The sequence below is a fragment of the Rhyacophila brunnea genome, unplaced genomic scaffold (assembly GCF_057557595.1).
Source record: "Rhyacophila brunnea isolate RB1 unplaced genomic scaffold, BYU_Rbru_1.0 scaffold_22, whole genome shotgun sequence".
NCBI lineage: Eukaryota > Metazoa > Arthropoda > Insecta > Trichoptera > Rhyacophilidae > Rhyacophila > Rhyacophila brunnea.
In genome coordinates, this window is record NW_028232882.1 from 24,990,742 (window position 1) to 25,010,329 (window position 19,588).

At 34.1% G+C, this 19,588-nt stretch overlaps 1 protein-coding gene across 2 annotated transcripts in view; it reads left to right on the forward strand.

The window, feature by feature from the left end:
* Positions 1–14,978, forward strand: part of LOC147070267 (suppressor of cytokine signaling 2-like) — a 153,457-nt gene extending 138,479 nt beyond the window's left edge. For both annotated transcript variants that reach the window (XM_085949774.1, XM_085949773.1), the window contains exon 2: positions 13,436–14,978. In XM_085949774.1, coding sequence (XP_085805900.1) covers positions 13,453–14,190 — 738 coding nt within the window. In that variant the 5' untranslated portion in view covers positions 13,436–13,452 and the 3' untranslated portion in view covers positions 14,191–14,978. The remainder of the gene's footprint in view (positions 1–13,435) is intronic.
* The last annotated feature ends 4,610 nt before the right edge of the window (positions 14,979–19,588 follow it).

A 19,588-nucleotide genomic window follows, 5' to 3' on the forward strand; every position in this document is an offset into this window, starting at 1 on the left:
TGTTTAGCACAGATAATAATAAAAATCTGAGTAGGTACGTCAGACACAATTAAATACTTACAAACCAGAGGTATTAAATGAAAAGAGGGGCAATGAATCGGTTTTCTTATACAACTGAATGAAGCAGGCTAACAATAACCGACATTATATGTATGTTAAAAAATAAGGTTTATTCTTCGTCTCTTTCATTATTTATCCTGTTTTAACAAAACCGACAGCAAATATTTACCTTCTTACTAATGTTTAGCACAGATAATAATAAAAATCTGAGTAGGTACGTCAGACACAATTAAATACTTACAAACCATAGAGGTATTAAATGAAAAGAGGGGCAATGAATCGGTTTTCTTATACAACTGAATGAAGCAGGCTAACAATAACCGACATTATATGTATGTTAAAAAATAAGGTTTATTCTTCGTCTCTTTCATTATTTATCCTGTTTTAACAAAACCGACAGCAAATCGTCTTTCATTATCTGCCTCTTCTCACTTAAAATTAATTTTGAGGCGAAAATTTAATAACAATAAAAAAAACATCTGGAGCAGTGGAGCACTACAAATTTTCGGTGCTCCGGGTAAAATCCCATTGCTCCACTGCTCCGAGCTCTGCTCCTTCGGTCTGTATTAAACACTCAATTTATTACTGTCTAATATTATATAACTTAATAAAATTGCGTTCTGACCTCTTCAATTTAATTTATCTTTTAATTTGGAAACACTATCTACATTAAAGTTAAAAAAATATATGTGGACGTATTGCATAATACTATTATTCCGTCTTACACTTTCTTTTGCTAATGATTAACTTCGTCGTGACTGCGAAAGGATTTGTTAGTCACTGAGATTATTAATTCTCAGATTCCTGTCTTCCGCTTTATATTATTAAAAGGCTTACTTCAGTTTTCCGCGTATTTATATACTCGTTGGAATAAACTCTGATGAGCTGTTCTTGCGAGCTGTACATCTTTTTGTCCTTTGCTTTTAAATAAATACTGAATAAATGATATTTTTTGCGGGTTTTTCGCCAATTATTTGCGGTTTATGTTTCCTGTTTGTATGGCGCGCATCTCTTCTGACGTATGGCGTGGCGTGTATAAGATGTTTAATATAATATTATTGTGATAGATTTTGTGCGCGTATTTTGTTCGCTGAAAAGTCTCTTTTTTCGCTTGCCGAATAATTATTATAAATTTTGCTCTGTGACATCATTGTCGAATTAAGAACACATGACTATTCTGCTACCGTAAGCGGTTTAGTTTCTAGAATATATTAGATTATCTGTGTGGTCTCGAGGAAAACGGAAACAAAAAAACATGCAATTAAGATGTATTCGTATTTACTTATCTGACCAAACTTTTAATATGTGCCACCCATGCACACGGTCAACTGCCCAAATGCTCATCAGCATTACACATTTACGTCTTCATCTTAGGATTAGGATTAAACAATATTAACTGACAAATTTATTGTGATACAGACGGTACCTAACTAATAGAAAGAATCTCGAGAATTAAACCTTGTTCCACCTTCACCCAAAAGGCAACACATTTCCCATAGGTAATTGTTAATTCCCACGGTATGTCATTTTTTTACATTATAATTAAATGTAATTCTGACAGTACGTAACAATGTTTGAAAATGTAATTATAGCTATCAATATAATTATAGTTTTTTTTTTTTAATAATCATAATATATTCTCTTCCGTCGTATATCTGTAGGTATGAATGACATGACCGACTATAATTAGGCCGGTGCACAAAACCGTGAATTTCGATCGCAATTCGCAGTGCTAGTTATAGAATAATACGATGAATGTAGTAAAATGGTACTTTATACATTAATTAATTTATTAATGTAATATTCGAACGAAAATCTTCATTTATTACGAACAGATTACCGCATTGCATTCGAAGATAATCAATAACTAGCACTACCATCGTAACTCGCTATTCAGTGCCTTGGCCTTCTTGATTCGTGGATATAAGACGTAAAGTGTGAATGGCATATTAATACTATTATCACTGGATATATTGTACCGACGTGTCGTTCATGGAAATCTACGCAGGGTTACTATTATTATTTATAGCCCTTATAATAATATTCGCATTATGTATTGCATAAACATTGCATATTGTTTGTTTGACGTATGTACAATTTACAATTTACCTACTTAAATAATAATATTATCTTTGCTGTACACTCCAATGGCAGCATTATTGTTGACGATGTAATCAATGTAAATGTGTCATCAAATGATGACAGTGTAAACTGTAAACATTGTAAACAATATAATCTTGAAGGTTCTTACACGAAGTAATAGAAGCCGTTACACTACTTGCACGAGTTGCAATTGATACGAATTTTTAATTAATCTTCTCATTTATTGGTAAGGAACATCGCTTTTCAGACGAACGTCTCTTTAAACTTTTTGACCACTTTCATAATAATATTATTAAAATCGGAAGTCAGGAGAACCTCAATTTCCATTTCTGCAAAAAATGACCACACCAACATCAGCGACCGTATATCGCATCTTATAGTTATATCTACACTTGTTCACTTCATGTTCCACTTCACTTTTAGTAGTTTTGGCGCTTGCTTTGCGTTTATATTGAATGTGTGGAACGCACTCAGTCAACTTTACTGTCTACACGTGCACAAATAATTTTCATTTTTTCACGGGACGCAGTGTTGCCATCTTTTTATATTATTTTGATTATAATGGAATGGAGTAATAGTATTATAGAATAATATGGCGTAAAATTATAGTATATCGTAGGTCCATTCGGTTGGCAACAGCGACGTGGTGTTGAGCAGAAATCCAATGGCTGGTGGGAGACTACGTGCGCTAGGAGTTTCATTACGAAAAACGTACATTTTGAAACACTGATTTCAGGCACCCAATGCGCATGGTATGCATGCCCTGTGATGCATAGCTAGTGACATTATAGTTACGTATATCGCCAACCGACGCCCTTAGTTGATATTATTAGACAAACGTCTGCGACCCTAGCCATTGATGCATGTACCAGTTGCATTTTGTCCATGATATTACCATAAAAGCAATATTTAAACCATTTCTTTTATTAAACGAATAATTCATAAGATTTTGAGAATGTAACATTCCATATTATATTGAACATACATAATTTGAAGATACCTCAGATATACCCACTAGAAAAAATCGTATTTTGAAAAAAATACGAAACTCAACGGGATTTGAACCCGTATGCATTGGTGTCGCGCTATTTACTGCTGACGATTCGTATTATCGCGTATAAACACACTATCGTGCAAGATTGCATGCATGGATAAAAAAATCACGCAATAATTGGTACTTGCATGGCGAATGCGCGTGCGCAGTAGAACGATAGTGGCGAACATATCGGAAGAAATACAAACTACGCCGCGCAAAACATTGTCAAATAGCACCATACAATGACAAAATCGCATCTCGCTTGAACAATATAGAACAGTCAGCACTTCTACGTGTTAACAGTTATTATCGCGATAGTTTAAAATACACACTATTGGTGCAAGTAAAAACATGCACGTGTATTGTATAAACATTTTTTTTTATTTAAATAAATATCGCCGAGTCTCTAATGATAACCACTGCCTATTGAGGTTTCGTAGCACCTTTCAATTATTATTAGGTATCGTGGTGCTGCTTCAGCCAATGGAAGGCATCTTTTATGACCAAGGTACCGTCGTACATTACGTCCATCGAAAGCCATATTTACTTCAGTCGAGTGAAAGGTGCGCTCGGGCCACGCCACATCGCGTTAAAAGATTATTGTAAATTTAATTCCGTACGGTATCATTCGAGCAATGATGGAAACAAGTTTTATATAAAATATTAAACTACCTATTTGAAATGCTTCTATTAGTCAGTCATACGTTATTAATCTAAAAGTGACCACCTTACAGTGTTGTAGGGGGTGTGAACGTAATTCTGTGTGAAAAACTGTGTTCCTTACGAATTATTTAATAGGTATAAACATGCTGAATATTATTTTTCTTTCTATTGTGACCGTTTATTTCGAAACAAGGTATATTTGGGACAACACAATAATAAAATTAGAACTTTATTTTAATTGAATATGTAGATAAACCTTTCTGTAAAGGTAAGATGGAGGGGTATCTGTAAGAAAAGCTAAAATTATTGAAAATATTATTATTTTTTTCGGTTAAGTTCTTCAATATTTACTAGAAATTAACTCCAGATTGTAGGTATTAGATTAATACTGAGATGAGGTGTATACGTATTTTACGTATTTTCCGTAAAGTAAACTGTTGACATTATCTAAGATTCTAAAGAACTCGTCTATTCTATTCTAAACTATCTAAAGCGGCAATATTTCGAAATACATTTTTTTACGTCAATCGATTCACTATGAAATTTCCAACATTTCTGTATAAACCTAAACGCATAGGATTATATTGAATTTAAGAAACAATTATTTGCATGCCACTTAAGGGGGGACATGCTCGTCGAAGGTCAAAATTGAGTTTTTATTGTATTTTCAAACCATGATCCTGGACACTCCTTAAACGTTGTAGATAATCTATTTATATAATTTTGAAGCCTTATTATCCTTTATATTTATTTTAAACATGTGATGACTGCATAAAGTATTTTTATTACATAAAATAGTATTCTTTTAAACCTCTCGCTCTAATGTTTTAGAATATAGTCATATTTCGGTACAAAACTGTGCAGTGGTGTTAAGATTTTTTACATTTAATAATTTTTAAACGCATTTATAAAACCATTAGTATAATTTATTACGAGATAATTTTTGTAAAATATTCACGATAAAAAATTATTTTGATAATCTCTGTGATCCCAAATTTGACAAGAATTAGGCATTTTATTATTAAAAAAATCGGCAAGATTAACACATTTGAAGATGATTCTAAAGATATTTATTATAAGCTATGTCTTTGACCATTCAAGTGTGATAAAAATCTTATGAATAATGATTGCTTTATAAGAATTATTGACCTAAGAATAAGGTAGTGTTTTTTTGAAATACGCCATTTCTTTTGTCATTCCCTAGTAGTTAAGCTACAACATACGGCCGTAGCCATAAAACGACAAACTATAATTAAAGTAAGGAGTAAAATTATGTTAACGCGCGTGTTTGAACATGTACCTAACCGAATTTTTTTTTATTTTTTTTTAAACGGTACATGTTCAAACACGCGCGTCAATATCATTTTACTCCCTACTTCAATTATAGTTTGTCAATTTATGGCTACGGCCGTATGTTGTAGCTTAACCACTAGGGAATGACAAAAGAAATGGCGTATTTCAAAAAAACACTACCTTATTCTTAGGTCAATAATTATTATAAAGCAATCATTATTCATAAGATGTTTATCACACTTGAATGGTCAAAGACATAGCTTATAATAAATATCTTTAGAATCATCTTGAAATGTGTTAATCTTGCCGATTTTTTGAATAATAAAATGCCTAATTCTTGTCAAATTTGGGATCACAGAGATTATCAATATAATTTTTTATCGTGAATATTTTACAAAAATTATCTCGTAATAAATTATGCTAATGGTTTTATAAATGCGTTTAAAAATTAATAAATGTAAAAAATCTTAACACCACTGCACAGTTATGTACCGAAATATGACTATATTCTAAAACATTAGAGCGAGAGGTTTAAAAGAATACTATTTTATGTAACAAAAATACTTCATGCAGTCATCAAATGTTTAAAATAACTATAAAGGATAATAAGGCTTCAAAATTATATAAATAGATCATCTACAACGTTTAAGGAGTGTCCAGGATCATGGTTTGAATATACAATAAAAACTCAATTTTGACCTTCGACGAGCATGTCCCCCCTTAAGTATCCTATTATTTGTCAATGTATTGAATTTTTCATAAATTTGAAATTGGAAAAATATCCCCAAAATTAATTGTAATTTGAAACACAAAAAATGTTTTTTTTTAATATTTCGATATTACAGAACTAAAATCGAATTAAGTATAATTGTTTTCCTGCACATTTTATGTTTTGGCGTTTATGATAGTTTAGAATTGAATAGATGAATTATTATTCTGTTATATTTCATAGCAGGTCTATAAAACGAAATACGGAAATTGGTTTTAATTTGAGGATTTTTATTGTCATAACACTAATCTTGGCCCCCACAAGGGAGGGGGGGGGGGGCTGACAGAGCTCTAGCCTGGGGGCCCGGCCAGTTAAGTGAGATAAACACACACAAAAATTTACTCTAATAGTAAAAAAGTTGCCTGCGACGCTATTCGTCAAATAGAATTTTATTTTATGATTATTATTTATAATGTGTTCTTCACCACTATTTATCCAATATGGCGAAGGGTCGCATGTTACTTCGCTATCACAAAAGTGGGATCAGTGCTTCATAATACGATGCCGAGTGCTGACAATTTAAGGGTTTATTTAAAAATACCAAAAATCACTAAATATACACGGAAATAACCTTTATTTTACACGGAACCCTGGAGTTCCGCGGAACACCATTTGGGGAACACTTCTGTAGAACATTACACCTTCCCTTAATCTTAGCGTTAGGTTGGGGCCCGCTTCAGGATGTGGGGGCCATGGCACTAATATTGTGATAGTACCAAATGTCATTTTTGGTAGCATTCTCTAACTTCGACAGGTTAATATGGCTATATCGGCTATAATAGTCTATCTTCCTCTTTCATACATAACGATGTTTTGACAATGATATGTAATGTAGAACGCCTTACGAATAGGTATACCTACTAACAAGTATAATTAATTGATTTTCAATATATTTACGTATTTCAACATGCCCGATGTCTATTAAATAATATTTTAAGTGGAATTATGATTTCTATCGATTCGTGGAATAATTTCACTTTTAGTTTCACGTGAGCAGTGTGCACTAGTAATAATATGTACATTATATTATGTTAACATACTCGTGACACGTGAATTATTTTTAATTATACATATTCCATGCACGATCCCGATAACGTTATCAATAACCGTGGCCTATCTTTGACACACATCATAGTGTCTTTATAATTAACAATCGCACGTTGTTTCTGCGTAAAATCTTATGAATTCCTATTCCGGAGACACGCAGATTTGTTGTTGTCTTCCACCGATGGTTATTTTTGTCACTGCGAGATGTTTCGACTTTACGTAGTCTGTATGACATCAAATACTAAGAAAATTGCGATTTCCACATCGAAATAAAACAATATGATCGCGAATGACGTCTCTTGAAATGTTTTATTTTAGATATTATTATTTTGTTTTCTGTAGGTGGGTGTGTTTTTGAAAGAAGGCATTATTGAATACTGGCGTGACAAACAACATGTGATACATAGAACTAATAATTAGTATGTTTGTTACGCTCCAGTCAAAGATTTAATAACACAACAATATCAAGTCGTGGCGTCCCTAGGCAAAGTACAATACTTACAGAATTAATAAATCGTCTCCTATGTTTAGTTTAAAATTGCATCCAAGCCAAAGAATTTGGACTATAAATAGTAGGAGTCTTATTACGTTATTTCTGTTATGACATTTGAAATTATTTTGCAAGCGCGTGAAGCACGGTTATGTTGGTAAACTCCACAAAATATATTAACTACGCTCAGTTGCCATTCTGATATTCTTACACGCGCAATGGCGACATTTTATTTACGTTTATTTTGAATACTAAACTTACCCGAGTGCAGTAATAAACGGCCACACACAAATTTTATAATATGATTAATGCATTGGACGCTAAAGACGCGCCTAGAGCGTAACGATTAGGTGACCATTCGATGCAATTAGCATGCTATTTAAATGTGGTAATTAAAAGGTAGTTATCTAGGCAGCAGTCAATGTGTTTTATGTAAAACTGCCGAAGTTAGTCTAGTATAGTATTATTGGCTGCTTATCTAGTCATCGTGGCAGATTGTCTTTTTAAACGTCCTGCAAATTGGCAAATGAACCTTCAATACGAAGTTATTTGTAGCTATGTTAAGCAGTGGACCAGTGGTCCGTTTTTTGCTTTAACTTTATACAAACTGGCTCCATCACTGTTAAAAGGTTTTGCGACACATTTTATGTAAGCTCATTAAATACTTACTATATTTTATTAATTTTAGACAAGCACAATACAATTAATTAGTGATTAATTAACGTAATTAATTCTCTTTCCTTTCTTTTATTTCCCGCCCCTGCGCAGTGCATGACCTGCCAACCCCCGAGGGACGTCACCGCGGTCAATGATACGCACTGTCACCATATAATGTGTAGAAAAGTAGATCAGTATTACCTATCAATATATTATATTGAATACAAATATTATTGGCTATACGACATCCGGCCAATCCTTGGCAGAAATCCATTATTATACAATAATACAATAGACGTCGTTATACAGGTGTACAATTAATGAACTGTAGCTTGTAACAACTGCGAGTAAAACGTTATTTAAATTTAATAATGGTAATTTTTATATTCTACAAGCTAGGTAGAAGTGCAGTTATGGCGATTGCATGCATATTTAAAATTGAAGACAAACTATAGTACCTATGCAAATTATCTCACAATATAACTGCGTAACGGATGTGTAGTTTGCTATTTTGGAACTGTGCATAAAAATAGTACAATATTAAAAAGATACAAGACATAAAAAATGTATTATGAAATAAATTCGTGCTCATATTTCTAAATATAGTACCGTATTCCCTTTTTATCCCTTTCGGGGAATATTGACATTGAACACGGCGTTATCCCCGGTGTAATATTAAACGTGGTATGTATACAGACGCGCGTGGAAAATGTGAAAATAGAAAATCAAGAAAGTCACGCGCCGCCGATCGCTTTCCAATAATGTGTTTGCCAGTCTGGCATTTTTCTAATACCTTCGTTTAATAAAAATATGTTTTAAAAATATTATGTTGATATAACACACAGTAAGTAGATATTATCGATTACGACGTGTTTTGAGAGTTATAAAATTTTAAATATTTCGTATTTAATTTTTAAATAAAATTATAGAAAAAATACTTAATTAGGTACGTAACTATAAATTATTTTCCAAAAATATATTCTACAAATTTGAAAGACCTACCAAATATTGCAAGGATTTATTTAAAATTGTATTTATAGATACGTACCTATTACTTAATTATGTAAAACGCTATATTTCCTGTGCAAATAATTATTCAGCAAATATGTATTTTTACGTCCCTAGTATCCCTAGTGGAACTACTAACACTCTCCCTGAATGTCAAAATAATTTCATATGACAACATTAAAAATACAATTCAACAACACTGAAGAAAAGACTTTCTTCTGTCTCTATTTCAAATTATAGCCGTAGGAACAAAGCAATTATTTGAAGTTTAGATATTCATTATTAAATTGTATTAGTACTGCCTTATATTTGAATTTGATAGTGACACATAAGGAATACTTTATTTAAATAAAATTGTCTATGGATTTTCAAATAGGAATGGAATAATATATTCTGTAGGTATATTTGGTTCATATTTAATTTTCGATCGAAAAAAATGATTATAGTTGACTTGGCCGGCTGGAAAAACAAAATCACGCGACCGCCGCTCCTTGATGTGTACAAATTTCCCGCTAGCATTATTGTTATTCCGATTCCCGGAAAATGGCCGACGTACGGAGAACTTGCGCCGCGAATCAATTTTTACCGCGTAATTCCACTTCACTCTATTCTAGCTCTTTGGCTGCGTTATTATTTTTACCCCACAGTGTTGCCGCAATGTTTTTATATATGTTTTTATTTTTCACCGACTGCGTTCGGTTTTCGCGGGAAATTCGTCACGATGTGTGAGTGACATTGTCGTATGTGCATGTGTGAGAGAGTATGTTTTAAAATACGTCATACAATATTGTGCCTCCTCCCACGATTTTAAAAGTATTTTCTTTTTGTCATAATTGTTATGATAATAGGTATAATAATGAAATTACATAAGTTGCCTGAAATACATAGGACCTGGTGACATGCCTTTAGGACTTGTGTAAAGTTGTGATGATTGTCATTTGTAAATATGTACACATGCATACTTCATTTTTATACCTAATGAACATAAAAAATGGCCAATAGTACCAATTAGGATTTATTATTTTAACGCCACCTTAAAAATAAACTATGTTTAGTAATTATTTCATAAATGGCAAACTTTATCAAAAATCCACAGTTAGAAACTAAAGTCGTTGAAAATTTTTCTTCTATATATATAAACAAAGCGTAAAAAATGATTCCATATTGCATATGTACCTATGTCTACTGTACGACAACATCTTCTTATCTACGCGAAGGAAGGCGCTGTCAAATCGTCAAAACAGGCCGCCATCTTTTTATGTCACTATATTTTAAGATTCAATGCTGCCAAGATATATATTATTATTATGTAGCTAATATTATTTTTAATACAGTTAGCAATTCAACCACAAAAAATGTTTAAATCGCTATTTCCATGAAATGATTTATGATTATTGCAAATAATGCCATCTGACCATAAAGTCAGATCTAGTTAACAATATAATGACTGGAAAATGACAATCGATGTTACTTTTTTTTTAATCAATGGCATTTGTTTTGGAAATCAAAATCCAAGATCATTAATACTGTGATCTTATTGTTCGGATAGAAATATTCGGAAACAGTTTATATAATTATAATCTTGGTTTGGTTTGAACTAGTTGTAAAACTCGGTATACCTTATACCTCGCCAATATGTGGAAATTGGTTTCCAATATTAATAATATAGGTAATGTAGTTTCATCATGTTGGTGACTCCATTTTAGTTTAAATTGTGTTATAATATAAGAGCGGCATGCACAATCTAAGATTTCGATCCTAAGGATAAGTCGCCGAAAAGCATGACTTAACTATAGACAATCCTGAGTATAGAGTTATGGAATCCTTAACCATAGACTACTTTTGTTATGAACACGCCCCCTTCTGTATTACCATTTACCACTGACAGCTGCTGTCAAAATAAATTCGCATGTCTATAAAACAGTCCATACACTCAAATTCATTTAATATTTATCTCAATATGGATATTGATAGTTTTAATTCGTTTGGCATGTACTTGCAGAATATTATTTTACTTTTATACGCCAGCCCGCAGAAATACAAGATGCCAGGTGATAGAATAACACTTGATGCTAGTGTTACCATGTTAAAAAAATATCTTGCGGTGCCTGTGGAATCACGTATAATGACTTTAACGGAAACATAAAAGTATTATAATTAAATATTAATATGTATTTATAGTTATTGCATTATTTATAAAATGCAGTTGTCATATTTTTGTCATCGTTTAACAATTATGAAATAATTTACCTAAACTATAGGAAAGAGAATTTTTAAATATGGTATGATTTTCAATAGAAATGTTTCTGCATAGTGTTTTCTGCTAAGGAAATTTTAGTTATGACAAATGTTTCTGCATTCCGCTCTAACATAACAATATAAAGGCAGGAAGGAAGGGAAATACTTTGTTTTATGCAATAATAATTAACAGGTAGCTTACACGTAATAAATTCCAGCTATTTATAAAACATTCATACACAGTTTTCGATTAATTTCATACATATTGTTTTCCTTGAGTCAGCGGGTTAGAATATTTTATAATTCAGTGAAATGTTGCGACTAAAACACTCATGACTGATGCTTTAACATGAAGGAAGGAGTTTTCCTGTAACAATTTTAATTAGTCATACAAAATGTTTGTTTTATCACGCAAAACGATTTCTTTTTGGAAGTGTATCGTGATATTTGTAATTCTTATCATTGCGCGTTGAGGAGAAGGTCTGCCTGAGCTAATTTTTCAAATAATTACCATATTATTATCTCTTCACTAATTACAAAATTTCCTTTGTCAATATTATAATTCCGGCTATAGATGAAGTGTGTAAGTTCAACTGGTGTGCATGTAGGTACACTACAGCACAAGTAGTAATTTTAAATGAGGCGAAAAGTGGATTAGGTGAAAAGAGCAATTTTCTCCTGAGGAATTCGATAGATTCTGTCACGAAAAGCTTTCTGTCTTCATATACCGTAATCGTTAACAGAGAAGGAAGTTTATGACATCAATGATTGATGAAGTTATATTAATTCGTTCTTCTCAGACGGGATTCTGATTACCCGGTGCTGCACAGCCTTTTTATCGTTTCCTACTGTCAATGCTGCCATCTTCAAATTATTAATCTCACAGGGTACAATTGTCGCGAGTAATACCCCGTTTACACGTGCATGGATTTACTGTTGATAGTAGTAGGTATTATAGCGGCGATACCAAGAAAATACACATGTATAATTATCATGCAAGTTGCAAGATTGCATGCATGAATCAAAAAAGTTCGGAAGCTTCTGAATTTTCACGCGGCAGTTGGATTTTTTCGCATGCGCAGTAGAACGATAGTGGCGAACCTACCGGTAAAAAAACGAACTACACCTTGCAGAGACACATTTTGAGGTTGACTGATTTTCGCTATCTGTCAAAATAGTACTATAAAATGACAGCGTCGCGTCCCGCTTACTCTTGAAGAATGGGATTGACGAGACAGTCATCACCTTTACGTGTAAACAGCTATTATCGCGATAGTTTAAAATATACACTATTGCTGCCAGTAAATCCATGCACGTGTACAGGTGCTATAATGGTAACACGTGCATATAACAGTTGTTTGTTGAGACTTAGAACATTACTCACAAAATGTAATATTTAAGATGTCTTTATATTTCTAAGATATTTTATTTAAACTAATTATTTATTATTGTTTAGTCAAAAGAACACCAGAATCGGAAAATATGTTATTTTATTTTTACCTACGAAAGCTTTTTATAAATTTACGTTGCTATCTAATGGAAGTGTTGAACTTCGACTTACGTAAATTTATATAATATATATAAATATTTTAATAATAATATTTTCAGCAGGGCGATATATTTTATATTATAGGTATCGGTGCTTAGTTCATTGCCAGCGATCGTTTTTTAAGTGACTGATTGATTGACGCCTTTGATGGATTGATCTAAATGGAAGTGGAGAGAATTTTCAGTATCTCCCGAGTCGTTTTCCTCGCGTTGATACTTGTGCTTGTCAGCTATTTTGGCGGTTCCGAGAAAAGCCATTTCGATAATTCGTTCGCTATAAATTCGCATTATTTGACGTCATCCCGCCGTGGATCATTTTGTTATTATATTGCGGGAGTCGGAGAGGGCCAGCGGGCGGGTCGGCGTGTGGCCCAATTGGACGTTGGCCAGATGTCGTTCCCGGTAAATCGTCTGCTATTCGAGTTATGCCACTGAAAGATAATCGATAACAATTTAGTACGCTTTATCGAGCCTTCTTGTTGAACATCTTGTACTAATTAAATGTGTTTCTGTTTGTTTCCAGGTTATGGCCCCGAAAATATGATGCTGAGCATCAAGGCGAGCTGCCCGAACTGCCGGCACGTGTTCCCGCTGCCGGCCTGCGGGGGGGCCGCGGCCGACGGCGGGACGGGCTGCAGGGAGAGAAACACGCTGTCGGGCGGCTGGCTGCTGACCGCCAAGCCCCCGCCGCCCTGCCCGCTCGCCGCGCCCAGCCCCCCCGACACCGACCTGCTCCGCCTCAAGAGCGCCGTCGACCGCCTCGCGCGATCCGGCTGGTACTACGAGGACCTCACGCTGCAGGCCAGCCAGGAGGCCCTCAAGGACTGCTCTCCGGGCACTTTCCTCGTCAGAGACTCGGGCGACCCCAACTTCCTCTACTCCCTCAGCGTCCAGACCGCCAAGGGACCCACCTCCGTCCGGCTGCACTACGCCGGCGGCTTCTTCCGGCTGGACGCTGAAGCGGGGCTCGTACAGCATATGCCGCGCTTCGACTGCGTGGTCAAACTGGTGCAGCACTACGTTGAGGCCACCCGCGCGAGAAAGGGCGGACCCGGCCACGTGTGGGTGGACGCGACGGGCGGGCAGCACTCGCCGGTGGAGGTGATCCGCCCGCTGAACCGCGCGCCGCCTAAGCTCGCGCACGCCGCCCGGCTCGCCGTCAACCGCGCCCTGCGCTCCGCCGCCGCCCCCGTCCTGCCTCTGCTCCCGCCCTACCGCCAGCTGGGTCTGCCGCCTCCTCTGCAGACTTACCTGGCCGAGTACCCGTACACTTGCTGACCCCGGGGTGTGGCGCCCCAACGCACTGCGTCGATTCCTCCGGTTCTGCTGGAACCCCGTTGCCCCGACAAGAAAACGTCGGCCACGATGAGCACGCTCTCGATCGAAAGGCCGCTCGCCGATTTCGGCCGGCTTCGAGTAAGGTGCCGATAGTATTAAGAATGACCGGCGAGTGAACTCGACGAAGGGAGGCACGCGGTCCACGATTCGGCTGACGGTGAGCCTCCACCGCGGTGTAACTTCGAATGAACAATATCGCCTCCGATCCGTTGCTTCTGTGAAGTGCTTCTCGAGAGTGCGTTTCGAACGTTTACCCTGTCGACTTTGCCTCGGTCCATTCCCTCGAATCGACAGACACCCTCCGAAATGAAAGTTTTGCCATTCTTGTATTCATATTTTTAATTAATTAAATAAAAAAAGAACATTCCTCAGTCAACCTGAATCTGAACTAATTAAAATTTTGACACAGCCGGAACATTATTTCCATCCTCTATGAATCTAGCGGTTATTAACTTGTGATGTCATCGTTAATATAATATTTAATCTATATAATTATTACGTAGTACCAAAAGGTATGGTGAAATATTTAAAATTCAATGGAGAATGGCAATTGAGTAGTTATTTGGTGTTTGTTCTTCAATGTAAATATCATTAGCAATTATATTATATGGATCTGATTATATAAATTTGCATCAAATTTCCATCTTGTATAAATACATTAATACATCGATATGTCATCTTCATTTATAATTCCTGTAATTAAAAACATAAAAAATCACAATTTCAATCAAGTCAAAAAATAGATGTCTAATAATTCCAACAAAATTAAGTCTTTGTATAATTACATTGTAATACTTTTGTATTAAAAGATAAATTGCTGTAAATTTTTGTTCATACTTTTAGTGAAGTGAAGTAAAATCATTTTTATTATTTATTGGAAGAACTGACTTGTACATACACGTACGTACTTAAGAGACTATAAAAACACTCAAGTGACCACAAACAATGTTTTGTATAAGTGAAGTTAAATAAATCATAAGGGGGGTACCTTTACATACCCCGCTATCCAAGGCTTTCCTAGTGGGACACACTAAACATCAGCAGAAATATTATAGTCTACTTTCAATTGAATACACTTAAATCTCTGAATTTCGTAGAGATGTACGCAAAATCCCTGTTGTCATGCTCTCGCTACGCGTATGTTATGTGAATCCCGACACTAGGACAGTCTTAAACAACTTATGCTATTATATTATATATATTTTGCAGAAATGTAACGATACCATAGGTTAGACACGGATGGTAGAAAGGATTGTGGTCCAATAGAGAGGGTAAAAGGAAACCGCTATAGTATTTATAAATTCTTTTAAGTTTTTAGCTACAACGATGATGTATGAGACATACTAAAAAAATTGTCTTAATACACTTGCAAATTATATATTTTTTCAATTACGTGGCGCAATGTAGTACTGATTTGTAAGCATAGTCCTTTCGCAAGTTGGTATTGATATTTCTGAAATCACGAATTAAACTGATACTGTATCTCGTTTAAAGGCCATTCATAGACGGAAATCCCATGTAGACTATCTACCATTTACGTTTATATATCCTAGACATATACAGTTAATCAAAATATATTTCCATTAACAGAATTCATGAATTTAGTATGTCACACGATACAAAACCACCGTTTTACATCTGTGAATGGTCTCTTACGTCAAAACAATCAAATTGTTTCATTTTGTGTAGGAAAAGTTATACCAATAAAGCCTTCATACTTCATTTTCAGTCAAATAAACAATTAATAACAATATTGCCTGTAAACTTTCAATTATCCAGTTGCATATTATCTGAGTATTTAATAAACATGGTTTCATACTAATATTTCAAAATCAAATACAGTAAACTCTCGATTAACGATGTGCAGATTATCCGTGCATGATACTGTGTATACAATGATATAATAGCTTATAGGAAAATTCGAACTGATACTAGAAAATCATTAAAAGATTCCTGCAAACGAACTAAAATTATGGATTTTCTTAATAAATATTAAACATGTTAAAATAATTGTCTGCTTTAGAAATGTACAATTATGTAGTATTTTAAAAAGAAAAAACCATAGTTCTGGATTATCCATGTTTTTCGTTTATCCGTGCGCTTTTCTCCCCACCATTAGTCCGGATAATCACGAGTATACTGTACACACAAAAATCACGACATTAGCTTGCATTAGAACTATGTTTTAATAAAAAATGGATAAAATAACTACAATTTGATACAAAAAAAACCTTACAGATGTGCAAATGCAATCAAAAATTAAATTCTATTTGGCTTATTTTAATCAGTTAATTGCATTGTTGGTTTGATAAAATTATTACTTTCTTTTGAACCGATGAAAAACAATCTATATATTTTGGTAACTTGCCTGTCTTTTTATTAACAAAATGAACTTGGATGCAATATAGCAGCTTGATTTTAAATAATGTAACTAATTTTGAGTCAAAAAGACATGTAGAAAAATGTATATAACATCGTAATGATTTTTTTTATGAAAAACTGTCACAAAAATCATTATAATCTGTAAATATATTCATGCTATATGCGACGGCTCTCGAGTCGAATGTTCCTTTATTTATATACCTACTTAAGTAGATAAAAAAATTATTAGTTTATAGCTAGGAAAATTGTTTTTTTTTTTGTTTTAGAATTTAAAGTAACGTGGACTTATTTAAATTAAATAATTACAGCAGACCTGTGAGCTAAATTATATTGTTATCAAAATAGGCTCCTCTAGGTGTATACAGATTTAAATATTAATGTACATACTTAACTATGTTTAAAGCATTTGTCAATATACTTATAATAAATCTTAGAATTGCCAAAAGTTTCCGTATTCTAATTAAAATTTTCTTTGCAAACATATATTGTCTTGTTCGATGAATGTTACCGACAGATGTGATATAAGATGATGTTGTTTGCTTTTTTACAAATACCGCGTAAAACTAATATGGGTCACTCATCTAAAATATGATATTAATTTTACATCAACAAATTGTATTCTCCTCTCGTATTTTGCATTATAATTCTATATACGTAGTGTGTAAACGTAATGTGTCATTAGAAACTTGAATTTTAACTCCGTACCTCAGAGAATAATGTATTGTTACATTTTATTGTTGTTGTCGTAAAACATTTTTAAATCTCGGATGATCCAGCGTTGGCGCTTTCCAGTCGCTTTGACCGAACGTCTTTAAATCCCTCGTGGCGCATTTTAGCCATCTCAATGTTGGCCGTCCAGTTCTTCTATTACTGTGCGTACATAACCCGCCATGCTGATAATTTCTATTGCATCTTTTCATACTCGTAAAACGTGTACAACTTCTTTAACAGCCCTAATTATTTTCCACTTATGCTATTTGCGGAGTTCCCGGCAATTTGTTGTTTACATTATTACTAGATAACATGAGAGTTTAAAGTAAACATAATAAAATAGTAACTCGAATTTTAAATTTGTATTGAGTTCACTTAACTCTCTATTCCTAGATTTCTGGTTATATTTGAGAACATGTATTTACTGGTCTTTTTCTTCTCACTGATTATAATATAATATAGTAAACTTAAGAGCATACTTCAGTGAAATGGCAAATAATTTTCAGCAATAGGTGGGACGTAATTTTGCATGCGTTGCCAATCGGAGAGCGATAGTCGACCTGTTCGCACGTCAATTTGTTTTGTGATGGCGTCGGAGGAATTATTTTTAATGTAAAAATGACTAAAAAATGTTATGTATTTACTCGAAAAACAAAACATGTCAATGAATATATTATTACTAATATAACATTAAATAGACGCATATTGAATTTTTATGACAAATTATGTTTTGTTCGTCACGCGTCGTTTGCACAATCTGCGTGTGGCATAGTCACAATCGTTTTAGACCGTGCCTCAGCTGAAGTACAGCCTTAAGATATTCAATCCCAATTTTAGATATTTAAACAAAATAAATGTTTGTCATATATGTACTACAAACACTAACAATCAAAAATGTAATTAACTACACCATTATCTCTGAGGTATAAAATAGAATTTTATAAATAAATTAGTAACAGTTTTATAAGATTATAAATGTGTATTAATTTAATTTGTATACTTTCAATGAGTGCCCTATTATAATAGTCTTTTTAAAGTGTCTGCATTGAAGCGCTTTACCCAATCTAAATTAAAACTTCCTTCTGATTCAAATGCCTTAAAAACTGAATGTTTTTGTTATCTGCTGTAATTTTTTTGTCAACCGGCTATTTTTATCATCATTATAAACATTTTTGTACAACTGCGATGTCAATCATCTTAAAATTATAATTTGAAAGCGTTTTAATGTTGTCTTTACGTAATTAAAATGTTTATTCCTTGAAGATAAAGTCGGCCATGATAAATCTCAATACATTGTCTGTCAGATGATCTGACTTTGTGTTTTAAATTAGGTAATAATTAATGGAATTATTGAACAAAGACGACATTCGTTTTTTGGTCACTGTATATCCCGATAGTGTATTAAATTTATCACAATGTGAAAATCCATAGGTAGCTTAACATATTATATGCAATAAACTATTAAGATATTTTTTGTATGAATGTCAGTATAAGGTTACACTAATTATAGAAAATAATTTATCACCGAAAGCATTAAATATTTATTATAAATTGTAATAATTCTTGTATCATTTATTTCACCCACCCCGTGCTCCCTTTATCCACCACACTAAAGATTTAAAAAAAATCTAAGTACTATTAAAGTAAATTACCATACATAATTTGAAAACACCCTCACAAACATGCATATTGGACGCCGGACACGACTCGGAACCTGCGTCCTTCCTAATCACGATGAAATTAACTATGCTTAAGCGTCAGCTTACAGTGTCGTGGGTCTCAGGTTCGAATCCTGGGTCTGGCCACACCATTAAATTTGTATTTGTGTCAAGAGTACGTTGATCTATTAAGTTGAGCAAGTGGCCAACATGCTTTGCTCGTAAAAACAAAATTCTGTAGTATTAGTCGGTTATGGGGAAGCCAGCGGCAAACACATTTTGAAAATAGCCGATATACTGGATGTCAGGTTAGGTTTTCATTCTTGAAAGATTTGAATGATATTGCCCAAAATCGGCTATGACAATTAGAGCGGTTCCTGCCTGGCTTCCCCATAACCGACTTGTACCAATTCTGTTAATATGTACAAATCTCCACTCTGTCGAGGCCCATAATATGATCTTATTGGGATCGGACATGGTCAAAAAGAAACTTATCTCCACATTAGAATGGACTTGCAAGGAATTGTTGTTACATATTGGTCCTTGAACTGGAATCGAGCACACATTGAAAATGCATTTTTTGAACC